At 40.5% G+C, this 23181-nt stretch overlaps 2 protein-coding genes across 3 annotated transcripts in view; one reads left to right on the top strand and one right to left on the bottom strand.

The window, feature by feature from the left end:
• The window catches only part of abca4a (ATP-binding cassette, sub-family A (ABC1), member 4a), a 51816-nt gene extending 50065 nt beyond the window's left edge, over positions 1-1751 (top strand). For both annotated transcript variants that reach the window (XM_033638889.2, XM_033638888.2), the window contains one exon: positions 616-1751. In XM_033638889.2, coding sequence (XP_033494780.1) covers positions 616-735 — 120 coding nt within the window. In that variant the 3' untranslated portion in view covers positions 736-1751. The remainder of the gene's footprint in view (positions 1-615) is intronic.
• tecrl2a (trans-2,3-enoyl-CoA reductase-like 2a) lies at positions 1433-19099 on the bottom strand. Its single transcript, XM_033638890.2, has 13 exons — positions 18920-19099; positions 12651-12701; positions 10806-10857; positions 10178-10222; positions 6864-6967; positions 5840-5955; positions 4998-5103; positions 4584-4656; positions 3750-3793; positions 3602-3659; positions 3337-3425; positions 3207-3252; positions 1433-2795 (listed from the first exon to the last, which is right to left on the bottom strand). The coding sequence occupies exons 1-13, from the start codon at positions 18941-18943 to the stop codon at positions 2668-2670; spliced, it is 936 nt and encodes a 311-aa protein (XP_033494781.2). The 5' UTR covers positions 18944-19099; the 3' UTR covers positions 1433-2667.
• Positions 19100-23181: the final 4082 nt, after the last annotated feature.

Below are 23181 nucleotides of genomic sequence, written 5' to 3'. Positions count from 1 at the left end.
GGCATTGTACGTTTCTGCAAACCACAAATGTGTAAAATTTGTACATTGTATTATGTATATTTTGAAGATTTACATTTCAGCAGCACTGTCATTAACATGTGGTTATTTTTAGGCACAAAAACAACTTGGTTATGTTTAGAAAAATATATTTTGATCTACAAATCCCAGATTTGGTGGTGCAGTCACTGCTGGAACACCATCCAATTTTGTTGATTGTTGGTTTTGAACGGTGGTCTGCAGCTTGGCAGCCATCTTGCCTAGGTTTCACGCCATCCACTATCCCCTCCACCTCCAGATGACAAAGTCAGCTTAAAAACATGTAATCAGAACCACCACACTTTAGAAACGTTGTAACACATCCATTGTTTGCAGAAATGTACAACACCAACATTTTCTTCTGGTGACTGCGCTGATATTTCACATCCTTGCTTTTTGTTTGTCATCTCTCTTGATAGATACTGAGATTTTGTCATTATATTTAAAATGTCCAACTGATATTTCAAACAAATCTTCCTACATTCTCTCATGTCCTCTGCCTTGCATCGAGCATCATCATGGCTCAGAGGACAATAGGTTTATGTTTCTAATGTTTCTATGTATTTCTGTTCCCTCTAGGTTTTTGTGAATTTCGCCAAACAACAATCGAGAGAGGATGACGCCATCGTGCTGCATCCAAAAGCTGCTGGGGCGCAGCGATATGTTGAAACCACACCCTTCAAGTCGTTGAAGAAGTGAAGTTACCTCAATGAGCTCAACTGGGAGACAAGCTTTGGTTTGTGTTTAAGGGGCCACAGTGTCCAAAGGGTGAGTGTGTACTTTGGAGGACTGAAAGTTGGTCAGCTTGGACCTCCTCTTCAAATTAGGATTCTCTACAGTGTCATCGTGAAGTCCTGTCTTTAGTCTAGCGGAGACAGGCGACTGGTGCTGGTGCAACTGTTTTGGGATACTGTAAACACAGACACGAACAGGATGTGTCCTCCAAATTTGAGTCCCTCATCAGCATTTGGAGCAGCCTTTGGAATGGGGCCATTCTTGTTGATCCATTGAGTGGTGTTAGGCCCTGAGATGCAGTCTGTAAATGGTACAAGACATATGTCATGTTTGACTGATGATTTGACATGTGGCAATACTTTGCTTTTCCAGTAAACGGGGTTAGTGGGCTTTGGACTTGGAAAGTGTGGAGCATTTCTGTGCCTGCTTTTTGTTCCACGATTTGCTCACCTTGTAGGCCTTGCAAACTAAATGAAACAAAGCTTGAGATTTATGACAAGGACCATGGCTGTGATTGATGACATGTCAAAAAGGTTCAATATCATGCTGTAATGGGAGTGTGAAGAAAGCATAGGTCCTGTGTATTTTTTGCTTCAGATGCCAAGCAAGATCGTCTTTTATTGCCTTCGTTAGATATGTGAAATAAGCACTCAGAGAAGCATAGCCTTAGCACTTTATTGATGCAGCTTTAATTGAAGCATCACAATTCTTACCAAGATTTTTGGTTAAAAAAAACCTGCTAGTGCAATACAGCTAATGATTTTTACAAAATCTTCTTGCTGCTATGGAATTCATTTCAGTATTGTGATATTTTTATGCCACCAATGTCTTCAGTTTTGGCGCTTTGTCATGATTATGTGCAACTTTGGTAATTTGTCTGCATTCAACCAGCACCTGGTGTCATCAGAGGAAGTCAGTGTCACAAAAAAGACTTTTCTGAGAGGGTCATCACATCCAATAAAGTTACAATTTTTCCTTAAGATGTGGACCTTTTTATTTCTGGACATCCTGCTTGATTTGTTTTATAATCAAATACCTTGAGAATACTCACATTCACATTTATGGAAAACAGTTATTAACAGTTTAGTAAAACCTGAGATTAGAGCGTAATGACTGGAGAAGAACAGCAGTTATCACAGACCACCTTATGAGCCTTCCACACATTAATGCCAGAAGTTCCACACCTACAGTACAGTTTCATTTCTCTGAAGAAAACAATCTGAGATATACGGCGGAGAAGCTTAGTATTAGCATAATTAAATGTCTGCTTTATCAGCATTCCTCATGAGAGCTTAAAAATTATGTTGCACTCTCAAATGGATGCCGTGACATTTTAAATTCCAGTCTGCTAGTTTGCTTCCACGGGCACTTTATTATGACCTAGAGTGTTTTATTTCTTTCACTTAACCTGAAAACTTTATAAGTGCTGTAAGCGTTCATCACTGAGAAGGAGTGACACAACCTGTGGGCTATAGAAGCCAGCTTGCGATGAGAACTGCTCGCTGATTTGAATAAGGGTTGCTAAAATGCTGACGTGCCGTTTCCGACCTTCAGTCAAGTCCTGAATATCAAAAACATCCTATGACTGTGTGTAGAGAATATGACAGCAGATTGAAGATGTACCTAATCTCTGTACAAAGTTGATATCATAACGCCACATCAGACTCCTAAGAAACTAAAACCAATTGTTGAAACTCAACAATTAAAATGTTCCCAGCCATTTATAATGCTCTAGTTTATTGCCGTAATATTATTGCTCCCATTCCCACTCCTTTCAGTTCATTGATATAAAAAACAAACGCTTGCATAGTGCTGGCCTCAGCCACAGTGAAAAACACCTGCAGGGAGTGAATGTACACGTCTTATATGCTACATTAATTCATGTTGTGATCACTATCAGAGAATCAGAGGGATAATGGCCATCCTGAGGCTGGGGTAGTCCTTGAACTCCCTGCTGTAGGCTCTGTGCTTCCCTTTGGCCCAGATGGTCATCTGAATGAACCCCAATAATGCGTACAATGCCACTGGAATACAAAACATACAAGGATTAGAACACCCACAGTTTGGCTAACATCAACAAAACGTCATTTACTGCAGCGGTTCCCAACTGGTCCGACCATGGGGTCCAGATTTCTCCTTAGTCATCAGTTCAAGGTCCACACAGTTTAACAAATTCAGCGACATACTTGCATTTGGACATGTCATCAAGCTAGTTTGCTGTTTGTCAAGTACCTGTCCATTAGTCACTCACTCTACAGCAGGAAACAGTACTTCAAAATAAAAGCTCTGTGCTGGAACTTCACTGTGCTTAAAAATGAATTGTGTTTTTTACAAACTTGACACGTTTGTCACTTGTGGTCCATTCAGAATTGGACTCGCGACTGGCTTTTGGACCGCAACCCACCAGTTGGGAACCACTGATTTACTGTAAATACCTGGCAGACACTGGGTCATGATGGAGAAGCTCACCCAAGCTCCAACCTACAGGATGTGTCAGACATGCAGGCAGAGGTAAATACACAAGCATGGGTGATATTCATTGCTATGATGAATTGTTTTTATTACCTCATATGTGTAGTTTGGACAGGATACAAAGAAAAATAGCCATGTGAATGGGTTCTTTGTTGGCATAGGAAACCTTCTGGCCTTGGGTCCTGAGAAACAGTTTTGTGGAGATCAAAAAAGGAGTTCAGTAACATTTAAATGTAATTTATGTAGAAGTATTCTTAAATACAATAATAGACTGTGACAACCATATCAGAATCCCTTCAGAGCTTGATGTATTCCTCCATTAAGTACAGTGGAAGTAACAGAATAAAGCTCAACTCACCCTCTCCTCTGAGATTATTAAGAGTCAGATGAATGGAGAAGTTGCCAAGTTCACACATCTGGAGCAGAAATTAGCATTTCACACCTTATTGTTATACATGCATGTACACTACTTTATGCTGGCCCCGAGTGAACACCAGTATACTTACCACAAATATCACTAATGCATAGTTAACTTGTAGTTCTCCATATGCTGTGAAGAGAGATAGGCTGGTGTTGATAAGCTGCAGAAACATGGAGGTAAACAACATTGTGTGCGTGAGTGTCTGTACTTGCACTTGCTACGTTGTGGGGACCGAAATACATTTTTAACCAACAGATCGAGGACATTTTAAACAAACTGCAGATGATCCAAGATACAGCAGCACATTTACTCACTAAGACTAAACATCGAGAACACATGACTCCGGTTTTGAAGACTCTTCACTGGCTTTCTGTTCATTTTAGAATTCATTTTATTTAATCTCTTAATGGGCGGGCTCCTGACTATTTATCTGATATGTTGGTTAGATACGTTCCCTCTAGATCCCTAAGATCCTCGACCTCTGGTCTACTAAATGTCCCTCAGAGTAGAACTTAAAAGTACGATGATGCTGCGTTCAGGGTCACTGGCCCTCGTCTCTGGAAAAGCCTACCAGAGGACATCAGACTCTCTGATTCAGTAGTCAGCTTCAAATTAAACTTGCACTTTTGCTCTTGCATTTTTGTAGCTTTTATTTGATTAATTGGCATCAAACCTAATTCAGGTTGTTATTTTGGCCACTCCTTACACTTTTTTTAAAGTTTTTTTTTTTTTTTTTAAGGGGTTGAAACTTGGTTTTCAGACTTTGGTTAGGGTAATGTTTAGAGTTAGGCATTTAGTTGAGATGGCTAAGGTTAGGGTAAGGGGCTGGGATATGCACTGTCTATGCAAGGGACCTCACAAAGATAGAAGAACTTGTGTGTGTGTGTGTGTGTGTGTGTGTGTGTATGGGCAGACTTACATGGAGGTGTATAAAGAGGGTGGTTGATGTAGTAAGCCAACCAAGCTGAGAAACCCCAGTAATAGGCACAATTCTGAAAGGGGAAACAATAATACGAAAGTATGACCATGTGAAAGTGAGAAACAAATGTATATCACTGGGTAAATTTTGAATTAAAATGAAAATGTAGTTACTTTGATTCAATTTCTATATTTTTAACCACTGAAACACAAAAAAGAAGGCCTATAATAACATCCTCTCCTCATCAAGACACTGTGCTCTGAGACTGTTGTAAGATTGTGTATCAGAACGTGTCCTCAGGCTAATATAGGTACCACAACAGCTGGTATGGGACGGGGAAAAGAGGCCACACATTGTGAAAGAGGTGAGCATATTAACAGAGGCTCGTCTTTTCAAGGGTAGTCATGTCCTCACCCTGACTATTGTCCTGAGAGGCATGGTCCCATGGGAGAAACGATGCACAAAGATAGTCTCTATCAACCTCTTCATGTAGTGGAAGGTGTGACAGGCACAGGCTAGTCTGAGAGACAGAGAGGTGAGGATGAGGTCAAAGGTACAAGTGTGTACATTTAACAGAGGTGCTTATGTTCTTGTCGTAGCATGCAGCTTCATCGCACTATTTCTGCAGCAGCAAAAGTGATGAGACAAGATTAAATTTAAATGATTCCTGAGAGTCAAATTGGGACACTGCAGCATCAGAACATTTGGGACTCAGCAAAGAAAGTGCATCATACTGTAAATAATAAATCACACTAGAATAATATAAACATATGCAACAAGATGCAACACTGCAGTATCAAGACAGAGTGTTGAAGCAACTGAGGGTTTGACAAATTCCTTGAGGTACTACAAATAAATGACAAACCCAACTCAATGACGAACATAAATAAAAGAGACTGTTCAAACCGTCCTGTCACATCAACATTAAATATAGATTTTTTTTTAGTGTAGATGAATGACTTGTACTCCATATTAGATGTAGTTTTACATGTAGTGAGGCATAAAATGGCAGTGAAAAAGTACATTGCAGATTTAGATGCGAATTATTGAAGTACAGATCCACTTTTTGGGAAATAGGCTTACTCCCTTTATAAGAATCAGATGAGATTAATACCACTAATATGTATGACCGTGATATCAATTTAAGTCTTGAAACAAAACCAAAAAACATGGAACTATTCCTTTACACTTGGTTATTCTACGAGATGATAAATCAGTAAACTTGCCTCATGTCTGCATGTCTTTTTTCTACTTACGTGACAACAGGATGAGGACTGGAGGTGAAGGCATATCTATTAGAATAAATGTACGGTACTCGACAATAGAAGAGGAGGTAGGTGAGAAGGGGCCCGATGCACTCTGCCAGAAACACCTGGAAACAAAAGAGAAGCTAACACCTTATACTTTGTCTGTACTGTGGAGCCTGGGAGCTGTAAGAGGGGAAAGAAAAAAAAACTCAATTTAATAATTTGTGCTCTTGAATAAGAAATTTGCGCACATCATTTCTTATTTTTTTTGTCTTCCGTCTTCACACTCAGGTGGGCACCAAAACAACCAGACCGAGACCACCTTCTTGAGAGGTGGTCTCGGCCTGGTTACAAACGAACTCTGGTGTGGTTGGTTTGTGGTGAGAACGTGTTCCGGATCTGAACATCTGGATCTGAACCAACTGCAGTCACATGACACATTGTTTGGGTTAAACATGAGCATGTTACAGTCCTGGAGGATTATTAATGTGCACCTCCTCCTGTACTGCCTTAATATGCACATTCAGCACATCCAATGCATCAAAACATTGTTTTCTAGTTGGAGCCGCGCCTCGTTTTCAAACTGTATGGTTTGACTAAAATGAACAATGACAGCAATATAGTCCACGATGAGCAGCGCTAACATCAACCTGTGTAGCTGTCCCTCCATTGTGACATTAGAAAGTGTCACATTTATCTTGCAAGTGTACTCTTCTTCAACGTTTGCTTTACTTCCTGGATTTTTCCCACATGGAAATTCTGACCAATCAAGAGCAGCTTTCTCACACAAGGCATTTGATCTGGTCGTCTTGTAAATGCTGCCGTGAGAACATGAACCAACTCTAGGCCCAAAATTAGTCCCTGATTCAGACCAAAGCAAGACAACTCTAGGTCTGAAGCACCCTAAAGTACAAGTACCTTAAAACAAGTACAGTATGTGAGTAAATGTACTTGGTTACTTTTCACCACTGACAGTAAGTATATGAAATTACAGTACTGGCACATTGGTAATCTTTGCGTGTGCTCTTCTTACCATAGTCCAACTTAACTGTGGACCAAGATCTCTGAAGTACATGGTGGCAGTGGTCCCAACAGGTAGACTCTGTAAGATTTCATCATCTCTGAGTGTTTTTTCCTCTGAAAAAGATGAAAAAAAAGCTTGTGAAATTATTCTATGTACAAAATTCAGCTTAATATGGAAGCCCTAATAGTCAAGTTGAAAAAAAAAACTATATGTAGGACTTGAACTTAGATTTTGGCCAAAATTGCCCACAGAAAAATGTTTCACTTTGCTTTTCAGAGCTTCCGTAGCTTCACCTGAACTTCTGCTGTAAGAAATCTACTATCCTGTGCAAAACATTGTTTCTGGTTTATCAAGCTTCGTAGAACTGAGTAATGACAAGACAGTCTTTGCATTAACAGTCATACTAAAATTCATTATGACTATGTAAATTTACACAGTCATGTGTGGAGCATTGTGGCTTAAACTGAGGTTTCAGAGGTTTTTTTTAATGAGTCTGATCAGTTTTTCAGCACACGTTCTCTCTACCTGGAAGCTCAGGGGGGGCACAGCCACAGATATGTTGCGCTAATTGGATGACATTTTTAGAATATCATCAGGGGGAACTGGCCCAGATAGCTTTTTACCAAAGTCTCTTTTCTGTGCTTTTTAGTAACAAGATAACCCGCATAGTCGATTCAAAGCCCTGCAACGTACCTCCTGGTAGGTCTTTCTTTATGTGCCGTCTATTTGACTGTTTTAATTTAGGATTGAATAAATGGAACAAGGGTGAACATCAAGCAGTCTACCTTTTATAGTGAAAAGAAAGGAAGAGCAGACAGTGGTTTCCAAGGTGATGGTGGCTCTGTAAAGACGTGGGGTGCTTTTTAAGTGAAGGTCATTGCAAATGTTATTAAGCATTCTGGTGTAATGGCAGTAACATAATTTCTAAATCTCCCATTCAGTTCACGTGTTGATCACATCCAGGTTTTTCCAGCATGTCTTTAATCTTAGGCTTGTGCAAACATTTGGCCTGAGATCACATAGGATACAATTCAATTGCAACTGTGTGATTGTCTCCAGTTATATTGATAGCATTGCTGGACATGCAGGTCTCTTTGGGAGGCTCCACTGGTGTACTAAGCGTAACATGTGTCACACCATGAATTGCGTTAATGTCAGGTAAGGAAACAGCAGTACCTGGTGGGACACTTTTCTCACAAAATAATGTTTAATTACTGCACATGCTTTACAGAGTGGGCTCTTTATAAACAACAAACACTATGGCTAACTGCCCCTCGTTAGTTACCTATCAAAGGATAATATGCCACAATGGCTTCAGAGCCAAAGGATAAACACTGTAGACAATAAGCGAGATCTCAGAAGTAGCATCCTATTTCCACACCATAGATTATCCTCTTCTGATGAAATAAGTAAAAGCCTACAAACACACACAAACTGTCCTCTAGAGCCCTGTTTCCACCGAACACTTTCAGCATGGTACCTTTGGAACCAAAAGTAACCCTTCAGAAGGCCCGTTTCCACTGAAGAAGTTCCTGGTACTATTTGGGGGGCAGGAACTACTACAGGAACGTCCTCTCGCTCGGCCCTCTCAACGGCCGTGTCTCCACTGAGAGAGTGGAGTAGGAGGAAGGTTCCTGTAAAGTTACGGGCTCTGGATGTGACGTAATCGTTGCGCGACCATTTACCGGGGCGACGTAGGGACGCCGGTAGCTGTTAGCCCTTAGCGGTGTCTGTAATAACTCACTAAATGGCCCGTGAAAAAAATATTTTTTCCAGCGGATGTCTTAGTTACAACATGATTGAGCTAACTGGAGCAGTTTCATGTCGTATCCGACAACGGGAGGCTTTTAACAGATGACTAGACATCGTGATTTCCCAAAACTGAATACATACAACACATATCAACACAAAACTGCTTTGCTAGCTCAATCATGTTGTAACTAAGATATCCCCTGGAAAAAATATTTTTTTCACGGGCCATTTAGTGAGTTTTTTTACATGGCGGCGGAAGCTATATGAACGAGCTAATCCTCGTCTGCTGAGTTTTAAAAATGCCAGCTATTTTGTTGCTTTCTGTTGACATCACATCCCTCCTTGAGTATATCCAATCAGCACCAAGTAAATCCCCAAGCCCCAGCCAGGAGTTTTTTGGGGCCGTTCTGAGTACCTACCCCGAGGCAGGGACTTGTTTAGCCCCCGTAAAAGTTCCGGAACTCTGTCCTTCGGGGGTGGTTCCTGCGGTGGAGACATGCACCAACGGCCCCGGCCCCGTAAAATTACCCCGACTAGACATGGTACCTAGACCCTAGGGTTTCCACCACAGACAGTACTCTTAAATGTGAGCAGTTTTGTTGTCACTCACTCACACAGATGGAAGTCTGCACCTGGTTTATCGTCCACAGAACGAGGCTGCACACCGACATTTTCAGAACAAAATAAAACAGGCTGCAGTGAGAGTCTCAAGCGCGTTTGTGCATTTAGTCCTTCTAAAGCAAGCTCAGGGGTTTAGTGATGCCGTAGCCCACAGGAACACTTGAACATCCACTCATTACTGAAAGTGTACATCATATAAAAACTAAAGTGATGGTCAAAGCTGTTAAAGTGAAATTTAAGGTGTGCTGATGGATTCACTTCGTCAACTCATGCATTGAGTAACATTACATGTTAAAGTTCCACCTTAAAAGTTGCCGGTAGTCAGCCCAGTGGAAGAAGTTATTTTTTTCTCAGACTCTAGCTGCTGTGAGAGGCAGCAAAACATCGTTTCATTTTATAGTTACAGTTTACTAATAAAACTCTCCACAGTATGAACAGTGGTTACATGAGCCTCAAAACCAGACACAACTCAGCCCTGAGCAGAGTGACCGTCCTCTACTGACCAATCAGACTGCAGTGTTCACAGCTCCACCTTTTAGCACCAGATCTGTGTGCTAGGTACCCCAACAGAGGGGGGACCAAACATGGGGACGGTACAGAACGGTTCCATTGGTACCATCCACAACTTTTCACAGTGGAAACAGAAAACGTGTGCACCAAACTGAACTGACACGGGGCTTAAATAGTGTCAAGCGGGCACTCAATCCATGTCCGAACACCTCACTTGTTTTTATTTTGTATAAAGCATCAGACACTGGATGACTGGATAGTAAAGAATTTGATTACTGACACTGACATACAGTATTTGTGGGTGGTAACGTTCAATTTTAAACATTAAATAGCTGCCACCCACTGCGATTTGAAGCCACGTCGCCTGTTGCAGCTTTCATGTTGTTCATGAGACACTAATACATACAGATACAGTAAATGATCACAATACGGCTACTTACTGGGATCAAGCCTCAGGGCCTGTCTTGCTGGATACCAGTGAGGGTCTGTGCAGATCAAACACACATACACACACACCAGCACACACACACACACACATACAGGGTTGGACAGAGCTGGCGTAGCACACGCAGACTTTGGCCTCAGGCCCAATAATAATTGATCACAATGGAATAACGTTGAGGTCTGCTGCTCTGATGGATCCTGATGGCCTCGGGCTTGGCAAACATTTGGTAACATTTCTGACCAGACGCACACTGATGACAGAACCACGACGGGCTTCAGAGAAGTAAACAAGAGCTTGTTTTTAACAGGACATCTCTCTGATGAAGTGGTGCAATATGATATACTGTAGCAAGAATTTAAGTTGTAGTTTACAGTAAATGTGCAATAAAAGATACAAAAAATAGTAAAAAGCCAGTTTAAATTGATATTTTGGATAATGAACTTAATTAACAAATCATGCAGGTTTTATACTAACGCACCAGAGTACTATAAAACATGTTTGTTTTACTTTCAGAGAGCGAGATAAAACATGAGGGCCAACAAAAACTGCCCAGTACAGTGTATAATAGAACCAGCAAACACTCATCAAACTCATCAGTTTAAAAACTGCATTGAAGCACTCACGTGATTTGTGAAAGAGGCTCTTGATGTCTCCTATTGTTGAGTAGGGCTCCACCTGAATGGAGCACAAACAATGGGTGTGTGACCTTGATGCCTTATCAGTGAAGACGTCAACAGTGTTTATTTTGTTAAAACCCCTTAAATTCAAAGTCATTACAAACTCTTGCTGTGCAGCCACAAATTGTTCCAACTCAGAGAGCTTTATTTCAAATTGTAGTGGAAACCACAATCATTCCAACAATCCCACATTTATAGGGCTGAATTTTGCAGGAATGTGTCTCAGACAATGCAGCATAATGTCCGTTTGATGGTGCAGCCGAGAAAACATGGAATCTGGGGTTTGAATATTTCACTCAGTGTAAACATGATATAGTTTTGATAATGAGTTGGAAACAGGCTGATACAGATTATACTTGGGAGTGGCCTGGGTTGATACCGATGATTGTGATTTTTTTGGGGTAATGGGTAATGGGTAATGCTACAGCTACCTGGGCACCAAGGAGGTATGGGCCCCTTATCTTGCGCCCACTTGAGTAAAACCACCCATGTGGGCAACTGGCATGGCGCCATTATGGAACCCTTGTACATCGTCTGTTTCCCAGTAAACTCACCAGCTTTCTGTCCCTGACCGCGAGTTCTGCCTCAGAGGCTCTGGTTTCCGTCTGCCTGTGGCTGTGTGGTGTTTTTCTGCCATGGCGTTTCAGTGTCATTACCAGCTGGTAATCTCGTCCTCTGTTCAGAGGATAAAGAGCTACTGGACCTCATTATTTTTCCAATTTGCGGTCTTTTTTGGCTGCTGTTCTTCATCTTGGAGTTAGCTGTTAACCGCTAACAGCAACTTTTTAAATCACCCATGGTAGGTTGCATGCCAAACGCATCAAAATGTCACATCAATGCCACTCCTGATCCTGTCCTGCCAGCTGTCCTGTTTATACAGACATCATTTTGGCACTGTTACTACCTCTGATGCCAGCTCAAAGGTGAGACAACGTTGTCCCCCATTATGCAATTGTATCTTTCATACAGAACTTCTGGTTCTCTTGTCTAAAAGTCAATACGTTTTTTGAATGGGATTTTGGTAAAATGCCTCAAATAAGGTCTGTGGTTAACAAAAGCTTAAGCGAGTTTCAGGTTTTGTTCTACAACATAAAACACGTCAGTAAATACCCTACTTGTGAATGTTGAAGCTTTTACGTGTCGTAAAAAAGGCGGTTGCTAACAAGTTGCTCAATACGACTACAAACTCTGTCGGGGACATTAAACGTCATCACCCCCGAACAGGCGAGAGTGCTGGCAGTCCGCCATTACAGCTTCTTATTTAGCTTAAACAGTCCGATTTGCCCATTATACAATGTTTTTAAAATAAAGCGGCCGAAATCAGTTGAAAGCTTAGTGGCGGTGACGTCAAGAGTCATGCGACCGTGGAGTAGTCATGTAGTCCGTTAAAGCCTAACGTTAGCTTTTTACTTCTGGCGATTGTATTTAAGCTTCAAATGCGGTATGAAAGGTGTTCATATGTGAAGATTATCTCTCTGAACAAAACCTGTAAGTATCATAAACTTGTGTTAGCTACGGAGCTTATTTTCTGACATAATCCAAAACGCAATGCAAAAATCACATTCACTTTCTCTTCCGGGAACCAGCGCGATGCTAAACTTCCGGGTTTTGACGTCAGCCCTGGCACACTCTATTACAAAACATGTACGTGCACCCTCATACTTCATGCCACTCCTGCATAAGTCAGTGTCCCCCTTTTGGCCATCCCTGTCAAAAAAAAAAAGTCTGGACACGCCCCTGCTGAGGGAAACAAAAGGGTAAAAGTGTAGTCATGGCAATATGTGAGCATACCTTATCTAAAAAACAAAGCTGCTCTTTGGTCTTGGCATCCAGGACCCTCACCTGAAGAAAACACAGAATCTCAAAACATCAAGGTAGTACACAAACATTTGAGAGATTTACATTCATGCCTCATATGTATTCACCAAAATTCAGAAAGTGGTAAATTTGCTGATGGTCTGTGGATTCATGCAGTGCCACCATATAGGGGAGAAAAGTTAGGACGATTCCAAGGGCCCCTGACTGACAGGGGCCCCAAAAATAGGTAAAAATGAATATTCATTCATCATCATTAAGAATATTTTTTCAAATATAGTAATACAATTAATGATCTCTTTGTTTATACTTGTGTTTGGCAGTAAAAGTTTAATATCCCCATTGACCAAAAAATAAACATACATATTGACTGACCACCCCCCTGTATCTGCATGAAATGGTTTGGTCCTGCCTTAGGGCACTGACTGTGATGTGTGTAGTAGCAGTCAGCAGTCACCATCATGCAACCTAGGCTAGTACTAAAATAAAATCCTGTTTTCATAAAAGCAAAGAGAGAAAGGAGAGAGAGGAGAGGCAAAAGAAAGGGTGTCAATATGTTACCCAGTTTTCTCCAAGAAAGGTGGGTAGCCTATAGTCTGCGAGTGGTAGACATGAACCTGTTAGCTTAATGTCCATAGTGAAATAAACTAGCTACAGACTAGTGTTAGCCTACATTTCACTCATTTTTAACCCACATTTAATCAGTGCAGGTAAATGTTTAGCAGGATATTCATATTAAATCAGCTGTCCCTGCCCCTTTTACCAGACTCAACAACAGATGAGTCAGAAGCAGCAGCCCGGTCTCCCCATAACTTTAACCCTCCCTGTCCCAGTGAAGAAGGTGAGCAACACATGCCAGTTAGCATCACTGTAGGGAGTCTGTGGGAATTTCTCTCTCTCTTGCTCTTTTTTACCATTACAAAAAAGAAAACGAAATAATTTTTAATGACAGAAATTCAAACAAATTATTTTTCCACATAATGATTATTATGAAACAAAAACAGCCTACAACTGCCTGGACATTTGGAAACATTAAGTAGTCTAACTCAGCCTGTATTAAAGTTACAGGCAATATTAAAATAATCCAGTTAGATGCTTTCATTTAGATTGAATTATGGCCGTTAAATGACATCTATAGATACAGACTTTATTAATCCCTCATGAAGGGCAATTCATTTGAGCAGCTTGCACACACACACACACACACACACACACACACACACAAAAAAAAACAAAAATGTGTATGTAATGTATGTAATCTAGTGGTAGTGATACAGAACTGTAAGTAATTTGGGTCAATGTAAATCTGTAGGATTTACATTGACCCAAATTGGTCGTTCATTTGTTGGTATCAAAAATGCTGTTTTTATTATTTTGAGATGATCTTAATTTATTTTGATTGAAAAGTTAATGTATATTTACAGTAAGTTGTTTTTTAAGTCTTTCATTAATGTTGAGAGAATTTTCCATTTTGGGAATTTACAATAAAAATGACATTTAAACTGTAAAAGATGGCCCTTAGGACATTTTTTATGGCAGTTTTTAATCTTGCATCAAATAGTGAATTGCATACTGTATGCAGACTGTTGCATGTACAACTCACTAGCAGTAAATATTGTACTGGTAGTTTTGAACTACAAGAAGCAAGACAGTTGCAAGCCTTCAAAGTTAGAGTTATGTAAAGCTTTTAATGAGTCAGTTAGGTCCTAGAGATGTGGTGACAACAGCTGCGCAGGCGGGGCCCAATGTGATTTGTTTTCATGGGGCCCAAAATTCCTGGCGGCGCCCCTGGACTCATGCAACCTCAGCAACAAAGCCACAGGCAGTAAAAGCTGGACCTCGACCTCTCACATCCCCCTCAGAATGAACTATAAAAATTGAGCCTATCCATTACCAGAGGGCTGGAAGTAAATGTATGTAAATATGATAAGAAGTGGACTCATTATGTATCTTTATAACTGAATATTTCTACTTAACTTTGCTTACATATGTAATCAAGTTTACTCATACAAGCCTTAATCTTTTTTTAATAAAGTCTCTTTATTTTAAAAACAGAAAACATTGATTATATTGACATATGGCAGTAAGGAAATATCAATTAGATATTTAGAAAAACATTTTTTGTACACGTTACCTGTACTACAGATATGACTACATATTGGCTGTTTCCACGTAGCGTAACAGGGATTGTATGAGTCCAACTCAAATCAGAGCCTCTTATAAAAAGAAAATTTAGATAGTTAACAGAAAATGGGTGACTGCATGAGATACATGTTCCCCAAAGCAATATAATTCATCTGTATTCTTGAATCAACCACAGAATTATAGACGGAATATCAATGAAAATATAACCATATAGTTAAGTCCAGTTGACACTCTTGTTAGTGGCCTTACTGCCAAGTGTGTCCAGTTTTCCCAGTAATCTCAATCTGAATAATGAGGCTGGTTGAATCAGGTCTGGGGAAAAAAGGGTTCGTGTTGTCCTGCTGCTCTCTTGCACACACATCTTTTTCATCTTAATTAGACCATGTCAGTGTTGATGTACAGCATATGCAAGGAGAATGGTGGGTGGCGGCCCACAATTTGCCCTGAAAGCACTCTATACTGTGCTGCTCAGCAGAGCTGTCCTAGCTAAATTGGTTCCCTTACTGGACAGCGTAATAACCCACTAATGGATACCTAAAGATTTGCTGAGTGCACAGTTGAGAAAGAAAGAATGAGAATGGCAGCAAGAGAGAGCCCTTCACCATCTGCTGTTTGTATTGCGAGAAACACAAGCTTGGTAAGTCATTTAATCTTGTGCCCAGATTTATTTTACAATATTCTAGCCATTGATTCTCTTTTTCCTTCACCTTCATGAGATCAATTACATCTTCAAACAGGATATTGATTTTGCATTTGTCTTTTTTTTAGAAAAGCAAATGTCTTTAAACAAACAACGCTCTCCTGGAGTTCTTGCAACCAGCAGAACCTCCCAACACAGTCAGATTTTCACTGAAGTTACCCTGCAATACACTCCTAGATTTAGAATATGAGTTTTTCATCTTGTCACTCTTTGCCGTGTGTGTTCATGCTTTGTAGGGCATGCTGATGTTTCAGTAAAGTGCATCCTGGGAGATGGGTTTGTTTTGCTTTCCATCTGCTAACCTTCCCAACTGCATTCTACGGGCGCATGTTGATGCATCTGCGCGATCACGAAGAGCATCGAGGGTGTCATTAGGGCTGTGTGTTGTAAAACGGTGCGCACTCGGCTGTGCTGTTGTGCCCTTGTAAATCTGATTATCAGACACCCCTGTCCTCTCATGGGAGCGCAGGGCACTGCTGACAGCACAGGTCATACAGAACATGTGCGTACATGCTTGTGAGGGCTTTGTGAGGAGGTGATAAGGATTTAAAGTGGTTTCATATCTTGTTTTAATAACGAACACCAGCTGAAGAAGTCTCTTAGCTGTAACAGCTCCACTTAATGTGAAAGCTGATGAATGTAATGGCTGATCTTGAACCACAGGATCATTACTTGACTCCAAGCATGATTCTATTGAAGTTGATTGTATGGATGTCAGCATATACCATTGTCCTTTTTGCTTTCACTCTCACGCAAACTGGACAGAATTTGTCTTTCAAACAAAAAAAGTAATCGGCTAAGCACTCAGCTGGCTCTTTGCATGCTGCTGATCAACAATCTGGCTTAAGTTTTCCACAAGCATCTGTCTCACTACACTTTTAGACAAAAACAGCCTTTTATCACGGCTCAGAAAAGTAAAACTTCTGTCTTTGGTCTCTCAAGGTTTAACTTTCAAATACTAACTGTATGAATGAGACATGGACAAGATATTTCATGAGTGAAGCTTGTTTAAAACTGATTTCAAGTGCAAAGATCGGTGATGAACCTCCAAATGTTCTTGCCTGTCCTCAAATCTTGAAAAGTATAGTGCTCATTATGAGGCAGGCAAAAGGTTGAAGGAACAGTTTGACATTTAAGGAGACTTGGATGAGGAGATTATACCCTCATGTCTGTCCATTCAATACGGAACACAGAAGCCAGTTAGCTCACATAGGTCAAACACTATCTTTCTATTAAACAGGCATAATAGTGGTTGTCACTGTTTTAGGTATAGAATGCTCCAGGAATGACACTCTTCTGTAGGTCGACGCGGAAGTTAGCATCGCCCTGGTTCCCTTGTCAAAAATTCAATGGGATTTTTTTCAATGGATTTTGGATTATTGCAGAAAATAAGCTCTGTGGCAAACAAATGTTTATGATACGTACATGTTTTGTTCAGCAAGATAATCTTCTCAAATGAACACCACTTTTATGATTTTGAACCCCAGATGCACTTGCCAAAAGCTAACGTTACAAACGAACCACACCGCAGTCACATGACTTTACATCCCTACCAGAAGGGAACGTGACGGTGTTCTGTTGTGTCATTTAACCACTTATTAGCAACCGCCTTTTTAAGACAAATAAAAGGGGGGTATTTACTGACATGTTTTATGTCGTAGACCAAATTGTGAAAATCTCTTAACCTTGTGTTACCACAGACCTTATTTCAGGAATTTAACCAAAAAGCAATTAAAAAAAACATTGATTTCAAGACCGAGGAGGCAGGAGTACAAAAATTCCTCATTTCTGGGTTTTAGGAATCATTCCTGGAACACCCTTATACGTTAGACAGCTCCTGCTTCAACAACTAGCATGTTTAGAATGAATGTTATCCGCTATTAAATGGCCATGTTTGTTATGCAGGGACGTGTATTGGCTGACTTTGCTACTGGGAGGTGGAGGAGATGGTGGATGGCATGGTAGGTGCAGACCACTGCAGACCAACAAACAACATCAGTTGTTCATGCAAGACACTGAGGCATTCCCAGGGTTTCTGACATAGGTGTTTTTCTTAGTGACTTGTTGCTTAGTTTCCTGTCGCGATTCTGTCCCCAAAAATGGGTGTTGTAGCCAATACATGATCTTTTCCAAACCATTACCAATGGATTTTTGCGCCTAAACATAACCACGTTAGCCACAGCTATGTTGAAACATAAGGAAACGTAAAACTTTGCCAATGGCCATTTAAAAACTGATAACAGCATTCTGATCATACTAGTCTGTGTAGAAGGAGGCCTTTAATATAACCATAAGCTTATGACCACAATACCTATTCAATATGATGGGTGGTTAGCTCAGCTTTGCAGAAAAGTAAAATCTGCTCATTACCATCTCCAAAACAAGAAGTTATGTGCTCAGCCACAAAATAACCCAGCACACAACCCTCTTATTTTTTAGCTTTTGTACGGATAAAACAAACAAGACACAACATGCTCAGTGAGCTTTAGAGGTGCTGTAGGAGGATTTGTTTGCAGTTTCCCCCAGTTTCCAGTCTTTAGGCTGAGGTTGGCTGCAGCTTTATATTTAGTGTAGTGTAGTGCACAGCCTTTTTTTTTTTAATTTAAACTTACAAGATCAGGCCTGAGAAACATATCTCTCTTACAGAACATCTAAATATTTGCTAATTGGGCTTGCACTCTTTATGTAACAGTTACTGAGAGCGTGGCATACATCCCAGAGCGTGTTGTAAATTAGCTGGAATTCATAGGCCTGCTGCACTTAAAGCAAATTACTTGTCTACTTCCTCACTGGTGTTCATAAGGCCATGCGAGACAAGAGTCAATTAAGGCAAGAGAAAAATCATAAAAAGGGCTCCAGCTCAGTTTGGTTTACTTTGACACAGAAACTTTATGAACTCTGCTGACACTTCAGACTTGTTCACTATTTCTGGAAGTCAGCAGCCGTACATTTGTCTTTCTAATGTATCATAATAAGGCTGCTGAGCAGAGTGATTGTCTGACATTTTAAAAGTCACAATTGTAGCTCTTCAGTGTCAACATGTGGTAGTTTGTTAGTTGGACAGATAATCATTAACAAAATAAATAACTAAAATAACTTATGCTTCAGACTAGAAGTCTGAGATTACCCGACAGAAGAGTGTTTGCCAAAAAAAAAAAGCCTCTGAAGATGCTTCCAAGTTTTAAAATCATTAAGACAATGATGAAAAAACAGATGATTAATATAACTTTCTTAACAATTCTAATTGATCTCTATCAATTATTGCTCAGAGTGAGTCTCTTCAAGTGAGGCCTTGTGAAACAAAGTAATCCAAAACTTTAAATTCTCTATCAGAAAGTGGCAATCAGATGTTTCAGTTAATACAAATGCATTCTGTGACGCTCAATGCATTTAGACTTACCTCAAAAAAGGTGGTCCGACTCATGGCGGTGGGTTCTTATTATATCCTCTGTGTGCAGGGTGAAAAAAATGACCTCAAACATCAGCATAAGCAAACACAACACACACACACTCATTCCTCACACACACACAGACGTAGTTCCTCTCCTTTCGAGGACAATCCCTGGACTGACCCTTTATTCTTCCCAGCCTCCTTTTCTCCCTCCCTCTCTCTCTCATACACACTCTTTCTCTCTCTCTTCTCTGAGATAGTGCTGGGACACTGAATCACTAGAGGCACTCCAGAAACCCTGCACATGCTCTCCCCCCTGCTTTTCTCTCCTGCTGCTTCCTCCTGCTTTCTCCTCTATCTCTCCTTTTTTCTTTTTGTATCTTTGGAGAACTTGGCACTTGGAGTCCAAATAGGCTCAAGTTAGCAGTTACCTGAGATAGAGGCAGCTGGAAAGTGCAAGAATGTAGGAGAATACCAAGGAGGATAAAACACACAGATGACAGAAAGAAATCTCCAGGAACACTACCCACCAAACAAGTGCATTAACACACGTTAAGCAAAAGGTTTCATATTTAAATCAACTTTAAAATCATCTAACAAATATGTTAATGTAAATGCCATGCTAACAATGTATTCTTGAACCATGAACCTTCTCAGCTGCAGTGCTCCGTTGTGTCAGCAGAAGATGAGCCTACAAGGGTTGGACCAGGCACCAAAATATCCCACACAAGTGGAGGGGGATGTTATGGAGGTCAAAATGTACTCCGCATATCTCAAAGTGAAATGTATAGTTTGTTTTGGCATGCTTGAAGTTAAAGTTGCAGTATACAGTTTGTGAAAGAAGGTAAACTGCACTGTAAATGTCAGGGACATCAATTTTCTTATAACAAGACTGAGCGACTGAAGTAGTATGTGGTATTCATGCGAAGGTGTTCTGGAAATCTGATGATAACCAACCACTTCACAACAGATGGCTTAAATTTTACTTCACACAGATTAAAATGAACTAGTTCACATTTATACTTCACAATTTTGAAGTTTACAGTCCCAGAAAATGAGCTAGCTTACTCTCATTTCTTCCCTTTCCCCAGATACTTCCCAAGACTTGTCAGATGCTTTAACTCGATGTGTCATTTCAAGTTTGTTGCCAATGCAACTGGCTTTCAGACATGTTTTCTCCAACACACTCTCACTCCAACGTCGTCACATATTGACGTCTGATCATGGCCTTTGCACGTCCAGATACAACTTGCAAGGTACCCTGGATGTGTTGGTTGTTGACGTTCTTGGACGCCATGTCAAGTTCTTCCTGTTACATGCATTGTCTTTTTCAAAGATACACTTCCGTTTTCACGGAAATTCACTTACAGTCTCTTTTAAAATAAACACACTACATTAATACAACACCACAAATTGATGCTTTTTTCTTTCGACAACAAACGCACATGGTTACGTTTTGCCAACACACGCACATGGTTGGGTTTAGGAAAAAAGAACAGGGGTTTGCTTTACAATCTTATGGGAAGTGAACACCTCAGTCCCGCTTGAAAGTCGGTGGTTGTTGGACCCATCCACCCTGCCCGTCTACCATACTCAGACTTTCTCTGCCTTAATTTTCGTTCTTGTGCCACCACATTTCCCACCGAGCACTGCCAGGTGCCACTACTCTATTATGGCAACCGGCCATGTATCATGCCGACGTGAAAGGACAACTTTGTCACTGCCAAAGCGTCGGATTTGGACGACTTTGGAGTGAGACCAGGTTGGTTTTCAAACAAAGCAGGCACAATATTATAGATATTTATATTAACTGGAGTCAGCAGTACTGGTAGATGTGTTGTCTGAATTGCTACTTGTGCTAGCCCATCCAGTATTTACTCCAAGGGTGTCAGATACTGCCTCTTTCATACCCCTTGGTGTGTGATATTGACCCCAAAGGCACCTTTTGGCATCATTATGAGATGCATTGGGCTTTCAATTAACCACCAGTGTAAATCCATTTGCAGCAAAGGTTAACACTGAGAGCAACTGACGAAGCATAAAGAGGGAGAAAGTCTGTGTAGAGGAGAGGTGGATAGGTCAAACAAAACTGGACTTTTATCCATGAGACCACTGATTATGTCAAGTGTGAAACTAAAAGCCGATGCTGCTTTAATGTTACATTAAGCATTTTAAGTAGGGGTTGCACAGTGATGTCACTGATGTGATGTATTTACATCACAATGTGTTACAAACATACTTATTTTACTTATAATCTTTTTTTATACACCTGACTAAGCTGTTTTGTTTCCTAAACCGAACTGCTATCGTTTAACATTAATTATGTGTTATGCAAAGTGTTTCAGTTGTGCGTTGTATGGATACACCTAATGCTGCCCTGTGCTCACTATAGAAGACTATGCAAGGAGACGGTGGGTGGTTATGTAAAGGAGAAGGTTCGGTCCAGATTTAGGCAGGGAGGAACACATATTGACAGGGAGACAGTTGATGGCACAACACCTGCATGCCGAGTGCTGTAAATCCAAAGGTGCCATAAAACATAGTGCGTCAGCATCTTTTCACTGTTGCGAGAGTGAACTCCTCTCAGGTTCACGTTCATTAGTTGCAAACAGATACAGTCAGTTCACTGTTCTCCAAAAACATGAGCACATTGAATGAAGAAGCTCTGTTGGCGCGTTCATGCACAACACTAAGCTGACCATTAGAGTTTAATAATCCCGTCAGCAGGTCCCCAAAAACCTTCTAACTCACCCTCTGGAGGATTATGAATATCCACTCCGGATTTGATGGAAATTTGCCAAGTATTTGAAATACATTTTCATGGACCAAATTGCCATGCACCCTATAACAGTGCTTCAGTACTCAATTGCTCCTTAAATGTTTTTCTGGGAACCAGGTGTTTTATTTTTAGCACATCCTCACACTGTACTTGGAGACTGTTGTGTTTATGTTTTCCTCTAAACTGTCTTTGTATGAGAGCAGTGGGGAAAAGCCTGCCGGTGTTTATGCAAATCGAGGCGAATTACATCACAAACTTTCTCATTCCACCATTGTCCCTCTGTGACATTCCTACTGTATTCTCATGTGGAGAGCGTTTCACCTCGAGAGCAAGCAATTATTGATAGATTGTGCAGGTCTTGCTTTTTAGCAGGTTTTACAGTATAATGAATGCTGCAGCAGTAAGTGGTTTGTATCCAGCAGCTTATTATACTTGCAACTTGAAGCAATAAATATGCCTATTACGTTTTTTTTTTTTGTACTGAATAAAAGAGGAGGTGAAAACTGTAGCCTGCAATTGTGCTTTGGATGGTTACACAAGTGATGGGTCTTCAATGTGAAATCCAAACGTAGAGGATATTGTATATCTTCAGTCTTTTATATCTGCATTCCAGTGTGTTTAACTTTGCTGGAACTTACTTTAAGTCAGCCAAAAAGGCTAATCATATGCAGCGTGGCATTAAAACTGTTGTTACAGTGAAACATCTGAGTGTCTGTTCTAAAGTTTGTGTACACACGGCTAGAACAAGGCCGAACCTGCTTTGACAGAATATTCAGGGTCGAAAGGCTTTGTATTAGATTCATTTAGACCTGCGATATGAGCAAACACAAACTGAATTATGAATGATTGAAGGTGTTTTGTCTCAGAGACAAAGTGTCATTTCTCCCTGTCATACTCAGCCTTGGTGAGAAATGTCTCCAAGTTGCATTTTAGTTTTCTTTTAGCCTGTTTTGCCCTCTAGTCTCACATGTGCTTGCTCAGCTGGATTTCTCTCCACTTGTCCCCTTCAAGAAATAGATTCAGACAATGAAAATCAAGTTGAGCATGTATTCACTCTGTTGTTGTGCTGCCTGAGGGGATTCAATTTGTGGAGAAAGAGTAGATAGAGAAATGGACCAGACCCCAAAGGCCTCCGGCAACTGTAAACCAGGCAGAATTCGGTGAAGAATGAGATGGAGAGACGGACTTGAGATTGGTGAATGTAAACATCTGTTATTCAAAATGTCAGGATACAGATGGAGGATTCCTTGAATACAACATATTTATGTGAGAGAAATGACGGTTAAACATGCAGTCATTTTAATCTCCCCGTGCAGCCTCATCTAAAAATGCCACACTAACAGGCAGCAGACTATGCATTTTCAAACAGCCAAAAATATCTTTCTGTGGACTCAGTGTGAAATGAATGTATAATATGATTCAGGAGAGGTTGTAAATTAGAGATTTTAACGTTTTAAAATAAGACCTCTATGATAGCAGGTAATTGGTACAC

This window comes from Epinephelus lanceolatus, chromosome 20 (genome assembly GCF_041903045.1).
Source record: "Epinephelus lanceolatus isolate andai-2023 chromosome 20, ASM4190304v1, whole genome shotgun sequence".
Classification (NCBI taxonomy): domain Eukaryota; kingdom Metazoa; phylum Chordata; class Actinopteri; order Perciformes; family Serranidae; genus Epinephelus; species Epinephelus lanceolatus.
The sequence above is the reverse complement of the archived record's forward strand: the minus strand, read 5'-3'. Positions and strand labels throughout refer to the sequence as shown.

Excerpts from the sequence above, each read along its gene's own strand:
- tecrl2a (XM_033638890.2), bottom strand. The coding sequence starts at position 18,943 with ATGAGTCGGACCACCTTTTTTGAG. Across the intron at positions 3,426-3,601 it reads TAATAATCTCAGAGGAGAGG|GACCCAAGGCCAGAAGGTTT; the intron begins GTGAGTTGAGCT and ends ACTGTTTCTCAG. Across the intron at positions 2,796-3,206 it reads CATGACCCAGTGTCTGCCAG|TGGCATTGTACGCATTATTG; the intron begins GTATTTACAGTA and ends TTTGTATTCCAG.